Source organism: Ascaphus truei, chromosome 1 (genome assembly GCF_040206685.1).
Source record: "Ascaphus truei isolate aAscTru1 chromosome 1, aAscTru1.hap1, whole genome shotgun sequence".
Taxonomy (NCBI): domain Eukaryota; kingdom Metazoa; phylum Chordata; class Amphibia; order Anura; family Ascaphidae; genus Ascaphus; species Ascaphus truei.
In genome coordinates this window covers 365,178,556-365,191,999 of record NC_134483.1, presented here as the reverse complement: position 1 = coordinate 365,191,999, position 13,444 = coordinate 365,178,556, and the positions used below count along the sequence as shown (strand labels likewise).

General features: G+C 41.3%; 1 protein-coding gene across 1 annotated transcript in view; it reads left to right on the top strand.

Annotated features, from left to right (window-relative positions):
- The window catches only part of LOC142499260 (microtubule-associated tumor suppressor 1 homolog), a 99,387-nt gene extending 86,251 nt beyond the window's left edge, over window positions 1–13,136 (top strand). The window contains exons 5-6 of the mRNA XM_075608400.1: window positions 6,487–6,658; window positions 12,899–13,136. Of these exons, the coding sequence (XP_075464515.1) occupies window positions 6,487–6,658; window positions 12,899–13,136 (410 nt within the window). The remainder of the gene's footprint in view (window positions 1–6,486; window positions 6,659–12,898) is intronic.
- The last annotated feature ends 308 nt before the right edge of the window (window positions 13,137–13,444 follow it).

The following is a 13,444-nucleotide window of genomic DNA, read 5'->3' as shown; positions in this document are numbered from 1 at the left end:
AAGAGCCCTGATCTCCCGTGACAACTATAACGTCTTGTAAATAGTTAGTCATTTTTGTCCACCCTGTGCAACGGACTGTATAATACTCATTGTGGCTGACTCCATTTTATTACACAATCTAAATATGTTTCACAGGCTTTGAAACACAACTCCTCCTTTAAGCTTTAATTAGCTTGTCGAGTAATGGTGTAAACTACAATGTGGATGCTTTTTCTTTAATGAAGCCATAAACGTACCATCTTGGGGAACAATTTCGATGTAAGAAAATCAACTCTAGGATCAAAGAGCTGAGGAAGTTACGTTTTTAGAAATTGTTTTTAGTATAAGTACATTTGTTTTTCTACAATCATGCCTGTTGTAACATAATGGGTAACAATTGGCATAGCTGTGTGCTCTCCTGGAACGGGTTGTTTGCCTCTGGGTTCAGCGTTGCCAGAGTTGAGTCTCTTGCTTAACTCTGTCTTCTTTCCCCACTACTTGCCAAATAATAGATGTTAGTACTTAATATGTACTGTACACTTGTATAATATGTACTGTATATCATACCGTGTAAATGTAAGAAGTGGCGTTTGAGCCCTTTTTTCTAACAGGCTGTCCATGGCCTATAAAACAAGCTCCAGGCTTTGTAAGCATCTGGTATAGCTCCTCAAAAATAATCCTGGCTGAAAAGAGATGACTGGTAGGATTTGTGGGGGGGTGGGGGGGAAATGAGAGTATATCTCAATAAACCAATAGCCGTTCATTTTGCATAGCCACTTAAAATACCTGTTGATTTTGAATCCGTTGTAATTGAAGCAGGTTTACAATAAGATTTCCCATGGTCTCTGTGCATCTGAGAAGGGTAGTTTTAAATGACCCTGTAAATCCCCCTTCAGCAGTAGGGCAGTCACTTGCGCTAACTGCTTGGAGAGAGCTACGGCATCTTCAAAATCTTGTACAGGCATACCCCGCATTAACGTACGCAATGGGTCCAGAGCATGTATGTAAAGCGAAAATGTGCTTAAAGTGAAGCACTACCTTTTTTCTACTTATCGATGCGTGTACTGTACGTCAATCGTAATATATACGTGCATAACTGATGTAAATAACACGTGTGTAACAGGCTCTATAGTCTCCCCGCTTGCACACAGCTTCGGTACAGGTAGGGAGCCAGTATTGCTGTTCAGGACGTGCTAACAGGCGCATGCGTGAGCTGCCATTGGCCTATTGGCCTATTGGGCGATATGTACTTACTCGCGAGTGTACTTAAAGTGAGTGTCCTTAAACCGGGGTATGTCTGTACTGTGTTCTATTGTTTAATCACTATGAGCTGCTAAGAGTCCTTAACGAACCAGAATGTATTGAATGTTTCATAGTATTTATTACATCTGGCTAAAGTCAAGGTCTAAATTTACAAAGCTAAAAGCTAAAAAATCTCAGATGACATGACCACTACAAAATCTAGTGAAAAGATTTACATTTTGAAGTCTTTTTACTTTACTACAAATATGAAAAAATATTTAGCAAAGTTATAATGTACATTTCAATTACCAGCCCTGCTGGCTTCCCGGTAAATATTGTGTTAATTAAAAAATGTTCTATGATGCTTCCTGTCTCCACTGTAACCATCTGCTATATCACTTCTTCTGTGGTTCTCTGCTCAAAGGAACTTTTTGTTCCTATACTTCTCACTTTTCAAGGCCAATATTACACACACGTGTCCCTTGTTGTTATCCCTCTTACCATCTTTAAGACTCCTCAGTGAAAATTCACTTCAAATAAGCAGGAAACAAGTGATTATACCACACTCCTAAAATAAAAACGCACTGTCACTCACTGGGATACCATTTGTTTTTGTTTTTGTTTTGCAATCACAGCAGTTACATTTTAAGAAGCTTTTATACTTGAAATCTAATCTGTAGGTTATTGTATTTTAGGGTTTTGCAGTAAATGTGATATATATATATATATATATATATATATATATATATATATATATATATATATATATATATATATATATATATATTTCATACACTGTGCAGCTTGAGAATTGCAATAGTAGTGTACTTGTGGGTAGTGTGACCCTTTGAACTGCTGTACTGTAACATTCCTTCACTGACCTAACTACGGAATTCCAGTGCATTTTGTATCCATTGATCTGTATATTAAGAATGTGTATTTTATTATATCATCCGGGGTACAGGGCAGTATTAAACCAAAGAGAGGTAAATCCTTTTTTTTTAAAGATGGATTTAACATTTCAAAATGGAGGGTTGTTCATGACAGCAGTACAAGAGAGCAATTACTTGGCATTGATCCGATATTAATATTTCCAAATATCGTGACTCGCTAAGCGCATTGCAAACTCCTCTACTTATTCACAGGCACTTTCAGTTCAAGACCTTCCCGGGCGGTTTTGTGACTGCGCCTCTAATATTCACCAAAGTCATGGCAGCAAAACTTTGTCCAGACGTCATGTTTAACCTGGTCGATTGGCTGTTGGTCTCCCTCAGCACCTGGCACAACTTAATGCACAAGCTGGTTCGCAAAGATGGATCATAAACGTGGAGAAGAGCAATATAATTCCTGTTCGGGCAATTCAATTTCTTGTAGTCCTGTTCAATACTCAACAGGGTATACTATTGTTACCCCCCATTAAGTGACCATCTTTTAGGAAGTTCACTCTTTTTTTTTTTTTTTTTTTTCCCCTGAGGGCCACCCGAAGTATAAAAGCTCTGCAATCTCAAAGATTTTTATGTGTGCAGATCAAGCAGTTCCCCCATCTTTAAGCGACCTACATTTTGGGAGACAAGCTGTTCTACCTGGATGAGTTGTGTCCACAAGTATTCATAGTTTTAGTACTCGGCCTTCCATCAATAGACCTGATGGCATCTGGAGCAAACAAAAAGGTTGCTCACTTTGGCTCTAGATGGCAAAGTCCCAAAGCCACAGTTTAAGATGTCATATGGACATTCACTCTTGTTTCTTCCCACTCCGTTACTCCAGGTGGTGATGACCAAATCCAGAGAGACTGTGAAAGCTATATTAATAGTGCCACATTGGCCCAGATGCACATGGTTCACAGAGCTAGTGAACCTTTCCATAGCGACTTCCTCCACTTCTAGCCCTGCTAATGGAAGGGACGATTCTCCATCCCAATCCTGGTTTTCTTCATTTGCTGGTGTGGAGGTTAAGAGGCGATATTTGAGAGCAATGGGGTTTTCAGATCAGGTGATACCTTACTTCACGCCAGAAAACATGTCACCTCAGCTATATATTACTGAATATGGAAGGTATTCTTAAGTATTGTCACAATCAAGAGATTACTCTATTCCAGGTGGCCATGCAACAGCTTCCTTTTCTACAACACGGGTTTCAAAAAGTCTCAGGCCTGCTTTACTGAAGGTACAAGTGTCCGCATTGGATGCCCTTCTTAATGGGCAAATTGCATTCAATTCTAAGGTTGCCAGATTGATCAAGTCACCATTCAAATAAAACCACGAATAAAGGCTCCAATACCCTCATGGGATTTTAATCTGGTCTTTAAGGATTTCACTTTAAAAACTTTTAAACCTTTGAGTGACTTATCCATTAAAACTTGCTATCAAGACCGTATTTCTCACCACAATCTCTACAGCATGCAGAATTGCAAGCATGATCATTAAAGGACTCCTATTTCCAGAGCCATCAGGATAAAATTGCCATGCGAACAGTTCCTCACTTCATGGCTGAGGTGGTATGCGAGTTTGCTATTCATCAGGATAATGTGGTCCCTATGGCAGCCTTCTTCCATCCCTTGTTTTTCTTTTTTTACCTGTTTGTTTTGGTTAATTTGTGCTTCCTTTTTAGGAGCTTAGATAACTGATGGCTTACCAGGGAACAGGCCACACTTTTTTTTTTTTTTTAATTACTGGTCCAGGTGAAACGAATGCATTACTCAGTGGACACGTGTAGATAAACAAAAAAAGAAGGTAAAATGGTATAATATATTTAAAAGTGTATTATACACCTATACATTGCAATACTTACAATAAGCATATTCTTTGATGTATATCGCAATGGATTCCACGGTGCAGATGCAGCGTGGGCTCCAAGTAGACTTTCTGGCAGTTGGGCTCTCTGCTCTCTGAGTGGATCTCCCTGAGCGGATCTCTCTGAGTTGCTTGGCAATAATGCAGTGACTTCCTCCCACTGCCTGTGCACAGCACTATTTTATACTGCAAGTGTTGGTGTCAGAAACAGGATATAAGGCAGAAGGTGACTTGTAAACTCTGTTGCTTTTAGTAATGCTATGCTATGGATTGTATCAATGTGACTCTAAGATTATGCTGTACGCCTTTTGAGTGTCCTGACTGCCAAAGTTCAGAGGGGTGAAAAGTAACACTTATCTTTTTCTCACTCGGATAACACATTCTTGTTCATGCAGTAACAGGTGGCAGAAATGCAAAAATCTATCCTAATTGGACAGTTGTATGGAGTGGCCCTACAAGAGTTGACATTATGGCCTAATGAGGATTTATATACAGCCGAAAAACTGTTTGAAATAAACGCTTAAATATTTTAAATTTCACAACTCCTGTTTGTTTGGGAATAAATTGCCATCCTATAATTAACAATCCTAAATCTCAACAGGCACTTATCCCAGAATCATGTGAATGTTGTAGAGACAAATCACTACCTTTTTTTTATTCATGATTCAAATGAATGCCACTAAATAGCCTTACGCGTTTTGCGCACACGCTGCGGAGTGTGCAAAACGCGTAGAGCTATCGAGAGAGGCACATTGGTGGTAGTTCAGAGCCAGACAGTATACCGCTTTTCCCTGTGTTTGGCGGATGCCAGACTGAAAAAAACGGGGAAAGATGAGGAAAGAGCAGAGGCTTTCATTGCCTGAAGCCTAGACGCAGGACTTGAAGACTGAGGCAAACACTCGCGAGAGCGTGTGACGTCACTTCCGGGACCCAGTGCTGGATGCTGACACCAGAGGAACCACCGCCTAGACTGCAGCTTGGACCAGCTGAAGCATTTCTCCACGGTTTCTGAGCTCGTGTGACCACTTACCCGCCAGTGTTTTCTCACGTGAGTGAGCTATATTATCTTTTTTATTATTTTAATACAGTTTCCCTTATACAAGCTGTGCTCGTCTGTTTTTTTTGTCTGTTTACTTTCAAGGTATTCCTCCTTCAGGGGAGCGCTGGACATTGAACCTATTCACCCAGGCCCTTATAGATTGAGCACGCTGTGTATAATTTTTATATTGCATCCAGAGATAAGCTTAGTTGAGCACAGTTACTTTATGTACATTCTTATTAATGTTAATGCACAATATTGCGTTACCGTCAGCGCAATTTAATGCGTAATTTCTCGCAGTCCCGTTCAAACAAACGGAGACTATGGTAACAACATTGCTCAATTTAATGAGGTAATGGGAGTAGTAACGCCGGCTACATCTGTAGGAATATTGCATAGCCTATTGCAATTCTTCCATCCAATCCATGTCATTAAAAGCCTTTTTACAAGTGTGCACACATTTTAAGGTATGCGCGTATTCTACTTTTCTTTAATTAAATTAGATTTGGCATATGCTAGTAGGAAATGCCTTTGAATTCACGTACAATGTTGGTGATATAACATTTGTCGCTGCAGAAAGGTTTAGCCATGGTTCTAATCGCACTGCTGCTGTGATACTTTCGCTGAAATGCTTGCAGGATTGTCTGTAGGTCCAGTACAAAAGTGTGTGTGAATGCAGTTTGGGAGCAAAAACTTGTAAAATCGATGCAAACAGGGTGAATAGAGGAGAGGTCCTCACTGTCTACTCTTCTGTAGTGCAAAAAATGATTCGTAGTGAAACTGGTAGGCAATCTTTACATTAAAGTTGTTTGGTTCTTTTGACCTAATATAGCGCATACGGATTTTTATCACAACTGGTCTTCCCTTTTTCAAGGACCTTTCTACTGGTAATCTTGTTTTTGAATGAATAGGTCCCAATAGTTACGTTTTTAATTTTTTTTTTGCATACAACAATGCAGGTGCACAAGCAAGTCTACTGTACCGCCACACACCACATTTTTCTGTTGGTGCAATTCCGTTTTGTTCTGTTAATATCCCATGGTAAAGTTGCATTACTCCGATTTTCTTGTGCTGATATGGAACGACTTTTGTTGAAACGGCTCTGACTAGCTGTTGGGGAGCACCTGCAATTTTATACGGGATCACGTTTTGTTTTCCGAGAAATTTGGTAAATTCAGTTTCATCTAGAGCAAATGTTAAAGGCAATGAGTTTCGTGCCATATTAAAAAAAAAAAAAAAGAATTTGGAGTGAAGACTTTTCTGTTTCTAACATTAATCATATCTATGTTTATTAGCTGTATCTTAAATAGATTTCATCAAAATGTTGATGGCAGGAGTTTGGCTCTGTCCCATAACATTCGTGAATGTTTTGATTTAAATTTTGTGCCAAATCAAATTATTTCCATTTAATTCAGATTTAACTTCTTTTCACAGCTACAGAAGTCGCTGGAAGCATCAAAACTGAGGAAGTACCCGCAAAATGTATGCGACAAACTTGTGCCGCGGGGACCCAGCCTTCAAAAGGCGTGTTTTCAAGAGTCAGATCTCAGTCTCTCAGAGTCACTCAGACAGGTACTGTTTGCACATATGCATTTTCAGTGTTGCTGTACCTTGTGTGCACATGTTCAGCTGTCTAAATGGATCGTGAAAATGGATATGATCGTATATTTAATTTCTATTATTAGAGGGAGTAGGTAAAAGGATCTCTATTAAACTGTACCGAGGACTCCTGACATCACCAATTGTGTATCTGTCTCCCAGCCTCCAGATGCACAATTATTCATTCCAACACACCTTTCATAGCACATCAGTCTGTCAGAACAATGTAAAAAAATGATAATGTGTGGCTTTAGACACCTGGAGAGAGAGAGGTTATACAGCTTTGTTTATGGAGCCTTCAGCTGAGTGCCGGGGGCAGGTTCTCACTTTTCCCCCCTCCCCATAATAAAAATGACCCTATAAATCAGACGGTCTTAATTGGCATTCAAAGTAGTCCTAACCACGTGGGAGTACGTGGCATGCCTCTTCTCATTCTCCTTTTGGCAGCTTGATTTGAGGGAGAGGTAGACGCAGACATCTCCTGCTCTTCTCACACGCAGGGGAATGGTACCAGATGGGGCGTGGCCTTCTACTCTCATTTTTCTGTGCTGCTCCCATTTCTATTGGTACATTAAGGTGCCTGTCATGTACGCTGCACCTGTGGTTGTGTGTCTGTAATGGGTTAATACATCTAGCTATAATGCTGACTCTCCCCCCCCCCCCCTGCAGACCCCTCAAAATGAGCATGATATGCCCAAAAAGTTACACTACACCTCTGCTTCCACCACCAAGAATAATTTAAGGTCTTACCTTAGGAATCCTTGGTCCTCTGTTTACTTAAAACAATATGTAATTAACACAAAAACCCAATCTAGCAAAACGTGGGTAATTTCTTCTATAAGGTACTAAGTTAGAGCCCAAACAATATACGAAAAGTGGTACAGTGCTTGGTTACAGAAAAAGAAAGTTACAAAAAACTAATGCAGACCCTTCAGAAAATAAACAGGGTAAAATATCAGAACGCCTAAATATGTTACCACCTATTAGATTTCTCAGAGGTTGGACGTTTGAAGTCTTAGAATACACGTGTTCTGAATAGGGTTGCCAGGTGGCTTGTCCAAAAATACTGGACTCTGGACGCAATACTGGACACACACGCCCCCCGAACACACACAAAAAATACCCCCACGCCCCTGAATACATTAAAAAAATACCCCCACGCCTCCCCAATACATATAAAATATACCCCCACCTACCCAATACATTTAAAATATACCCCCGTCATCTCATCCCACCCTGGCCCCCCATCATGATCTCTTCTCATCTCCCCAGGCTGACCCCCATCACCATCTTATCCCCCTCCCCCCCATTATCTTATTTCCCCTCCCCATCATCTCACACTGGCTCTCCCCCATCATCTCACCCTGGCTCCCCCCCATCATCTCACCCTGGCACTCCCCTCCCGCCCCCCATCATCTCACCCTGGCTCTCCCCCCCATCATCTCGCCATAATCATATCTCCTCCCCCCCCCCATATTGTGTCCTTACCTTATTTCCTGCAGGACGCAGACATCATAGGACCTGTCTCTGGGCTGCTCGGGTGTGGGCACCGCCAATGCTGTCCTCTGATTGGCTGTCCTCTCCTCCAGGAGGGACACGACACGAGTCCTCCAGTCCTGATTGCGCCCAGCCACTGTCCGCTCCAGCCTCAGCACAGGCTGCCTCCCAACCGCCCTCGCGCTTCCACCCTCGCGCTCGCTGCTGCCCAACCTCGCGCCCGCCGCTACCCGCCTTACAGCCGACCTCGCACACGCTGCCAGCCCTACGCTGCCGCAAGTTATAATGGTAATACCGGACACATAGGTGTCCGATATTAATTCCAATTTTATACCGGACAGGCATCGGAATACATAAAATGCATGATTTTTATGCCCAAGCCTTCCCTCTGTCACAGATATGCCTCACCTTTTATGTGGGTGTGTTTTTAACTCCCTCATCAATCTCTTAGGGTTGGGATAGTGTGTTTCCAGAACATAAAATGGCTGAGTATAAAATAATCCATAACAATTTCTCTAACCCCAAGATTAGAATATGACCCACATCATTGCATTTACATGACTTTGCCGAAGGTATAGAAATCCATCCTGACAGGGCTACTCCTAACTTTGAGGGGGAAGGGAGTTTGTGACCTATACATCATAAATAATCTGGCATAATTACCGTCAGAATAATCCTTCCTTTCTGCTACTCACAAATCCATATTTCTTATGCTTAAACCCATCATATTTTAATTCTTCTAGTTTATAACTCTGTATGGCTATAACTGGTGTCCTTTCTTTCACCTTTTAGTCTCTAGCCAGTGAGGGTCTATACATGTTTATGATGAGCCTTTGAAAATGTGCCTGCCTGAGCAGTAGAGTCTGCATGTTATCTGATATGTCAACTCCCTAGGAACATGTCTGGGGGTTTTTTTTTTTTTCTTCTAAGGACTTGATTGCATTATTACACAGACCTGATAAAGCCCAGATAATTTCAACAGTAACACAGAAAAAAAATGTTCTTTTAACATGCAGGTTAACCACTTGGTTGCTGTATTGCTCACAACTGAACCGGTTAAGGCGCTGATATCGGCGTGCAGCGGAACACGACCTCCATGTCAATCAGGCGGTCTTAACTACAAGGGTTTCTACTTACGTCACCCTGCAGACCGCACTTTAATACTTTGCGAGAGCAGGAGTTAGATGAGCTGAGCGCTACCCTTTTTTTTAAGTTTATTTATTTTAATTTATTTATTTATTTTTCCCCCTCTTATTTCTGACACTTTTTTTTTCTTCTTATGTCCAATCCAAACCCTTCCTCCCCCTGTAGGCACTAAGGCTGGTGGTATGGTAAAGGCGATCGCGTGTGCGCCAATGATAATTGCCTGTCTTCCTATGACAGTGCATCTAGTACGTGCGTGCGTGCGCGCGCACGCACACACGGCAAAGCACGATGGCGTGGCCGCAAATTGAAAACACAACACATTTTGTCTTTGTGTGACCGCATGATGTCGGCGTCACGTGAAGCGGTTCAGCCAATGAGTGCGAACCAGCTTTGTGACGCGTCAGCCACGCCTCACCAATCTACTGCAGGGATAACCGCCAATCAATGGAGCTGCAGGAGTGTGCCAGCGCGCACCCCAGCACTATGATAGGCCATAGGCAGAGTCTTTGTGCTGCAAAATCCAAGCACGTAAACTGTGTGGGCTGTAGTGAGAGGCTGCTGTTAACCTAATAATGACAACTCCTCGGGTCTTCAAAGCTCATGAGATAGAAAACATGAAAATCCACACGTTGGATGTTACTCCCCTCTTTATGGATTCTGACTAAATTCACAAACCCCACTTAATAATAATACTATTAATACTATTATTAAACACTATCTTTTTTTCCTCTCTGACAAAGACCTGATGACCTGGACCCTCTGATAAAGGGGATCTGTTTTTTTTTTTAAATTAGTTTATACCTAACCACCTAACTCTATAATCCCAGAGCCACAATATCCATAACTTCATATACAGAGAAGTCTGACAAATATCATTGGTGATCCCATTTCTAATCTTGAGGGAAACAAATTGTCTATCTGCGATAGAGACATCTTGTCATATTTTATTTCGTTACACCCAAGAACTTCTGCACGTTGTACTTGATATTATTGTTGGTTATATCGTATATGAATTCTCTTACCTAGTGGGAATCTGTAATAACGGAGTGTCCCTTCTGTCGCCTCGGCATCTGTTGATCAGGGAATGTCTCAGGACTTTGACGTCCCTTGAAGTTTGCCAACAGGAGATGGAATATGTGCCAACTGTCACATATACCTTTAATTTTAGCATGGTTTACTCTGGATGGGGGTTTTTTTTGCCTCCCCTCCCCCCAAGTTATGGACCCATGACATTCCTTTGATAAATCCATCAGAAATAATGTACTTTTAAAAAGTTAACCTCTCTCGGTTGCTGAACTGCTCCCATTTATTTTAACACTTGCATGGCTTTATTGTCATATGTATCTTCATTCGTCTGATGTTGGAGAGGAACATTCCAGTTTTTTAATCTGGATAATGTTGATGAGATTATCAAGGAGATGGTGTCTAATCTTTTTCTCCATTAGGAAAAATATCTGCATAGCCTTGACAAGATTTAAAAAAAAAAAAAACATTATGGTTCATAAAATAGAGCATTTCCAGTCCATAAAGTGTTGAAAGTTTTAATACTCCGCAAATGGAAGGACCCTGATAAAATAAACAAAAAGTCGGACAATCTGCAAATGTCAGATGTATCCTTTCAAAAATTGAAGATAAGGAAAAGGATACAATCCACCCATATTAGATGCTCGAGAAATGGAAAGACCTCCATCCCCTTAGACTCTGCTTTAAGGCATACCATGGACAAGAGAATCGATATATTTAAGATTATACACTACAATAGGAGCTTTCTTCAAGCCCATTGTCACTTCAGTGTGGTTTTAATGGATCCAGAAGGCTATACAATCTGGAACATAGTGCCAGAAGATTCTTAACGATCACCTGAGTCGCTGGGTTTTTTCTGCAACGCCTCTTCTGATCTGACCAAGTTACTTGCCAGATCTTCTGCATTATCGATAGTTACACGCAGGACTCTTTAGTTAAAGCCTTGACCTGCTGACGTTTCATCAAAGACGTTTATTTCCATTTCTGTTCTAGGAAAAGCAGTTTTTGAACCAGAATTAGAGGCCATTATCACCAGTTACAAGAGGGAACAGAACTTTCCTACTGCAGGATAGAAGACTCAGATTTCCCACATCTAGAGGTCAGATAGTCCTTTTGAGGGAATGAACAAAAAATGTACTCACACGGCCCTGTGTGGTACTGAGTGTTTCTATAAGTATCTTTGTGCTGCTCCTTCTTTGCAGTCAATCACACTCCTTCTCCCTCTGTTCTTCAGTAAAAGCCCCTCAAAGCACATGTAGTGGGAAACAGCGCCACACACATTTGGTTCAAAAAGCATTTATTAAAAGTAAAAGTGGGGACTGCTACCCCTTGATGCAGGTGCCAGCTACGGTGTCCTCGTGCAGTAAAACAGTACTTCTGGTCCAGGTCTCTGTTCATGCAGAGACCTGGACCGGAAGTACTGTTTGACTGCACGAGGACACCGTAGCCGGCACCTGCATCAAGGGGTAGCAGTCCTGTGTACCGGACGCTGTGAGCAGGAACACACTGCACCGGAGAGCGGGAGGCTGGCGCCGTGGTCCTGCAGCAGCTATCTGTGTGAGTTTCATGTTACCTCACTTTTACTTTTAATAAATTCTTTCTAAACCAATTTGTGTGGCGCTGTTTTCCACTACATGTGCTACATGTACATGGGCTTTTACTGAAGAACAGAGGGAGAAGGAGTGTGATTGACTGCAAAGAAGGAGCAGCACAAAGATACTGTACTTATAGAAACACTCAGTACCACACAGGGCCGTGTGAGTACATTTTTTGTTCATTCCCCATCGCCTCTGTGTTATTACATCTGTGTATATTACGGTCATATATTGCATCTGAACCCTGTTTGCACCCCCCTATCTCTCCTTTTCATATGTCACTCTGAGGATCGTGGGAAGATCCTTTGTGTTTGGGGCTGAGCAGCAGACACTGATTGTCCTTATCTGTTTGATATATTTTATACTCTGAATTCTTTCATTTACACGGTTTTATGTGCAAATGTTGTGTGAAGGGAGCGCCCCAGTTCACTTTTATAGTCATTTTGAGGGGACAGAATATTCCGGACCAAGACCATCCATTAAAAAAGAGGTGGTAGAACAAAATATACTACTAGAAGAAAAATAATTCATGTCCAGAAAAGCTCCCTTCTGAGATCTGCCAGATTCTTCTTGAAAACTATGCCTGTAGGGGGTAGACTCGAACGTTTCAAGAAGGTATGGATCAAAACGATGATAGATCGCTGGTTTCTTAAAATAAGCAACGGCGGCTATATTAATAGAGTTCTTTAAAACACCCCTGCATTAGAGATATGATTTGGTCATCGTTGCCCAAAGATTCTCTGAAGCTACAGTCTCTACTACAATGTTTGACAGAACTACTACAAGGCAATTATGGATGTTACCAAGAGACAGAGATTCTCGGGTTCTATTACTCTCTCCATGATACGAAGATAGAGGGCTTTGTGTGACCTCAAGAATCTGAACAGATTCATCAAGAAGACACTTCAAGATTGAACTCTCAGATCAACAGTTGGTATCGTAACACCAGGAACTGAAAATATTAACGCTCATTTTTTTTGAGCCAGAATCAGACGCAGGAGTGTGGTATCTGAATCAACAGATTTTGCAGCAGATCATTCACAGATGTGGACACCCATCAATAGATCTCATGGCAACAAGACACCACATGGTCAGAAGTCTACTAATAGCACCGGTGTGGCCAAGAATGGCACGGCTCACAGATCTAAAAGAAATGTCGATAAGCATCCCATGGATTCTTCCAATTTTTCTGGAACATCTTACTTAATTCATCACCCATACTGAAGGTTGTTACACCAAACAGCTTAGAGACTGATAGTTACATTTTGAGACAGGAAGGCTTTTCATCTCCAGTGACAGATACTCAAGCCAGAAAACTGGTGACGAAAAAAAATGTATTATTGGAAATGGAAGATCTCCAATCATGTAGTCCCACAATTGGCATCAATTGCTTAGATTTTCTCCATTAAGGATTTCACAAAGGCCTTAACCATTCATAACTCAATTTTCGGTTATTGGCATCTATTATTTTTATTTATTTTTTCAAAAACACTTTGCTAAATGAAGATATATTCAACAATTCATAAAGGGCA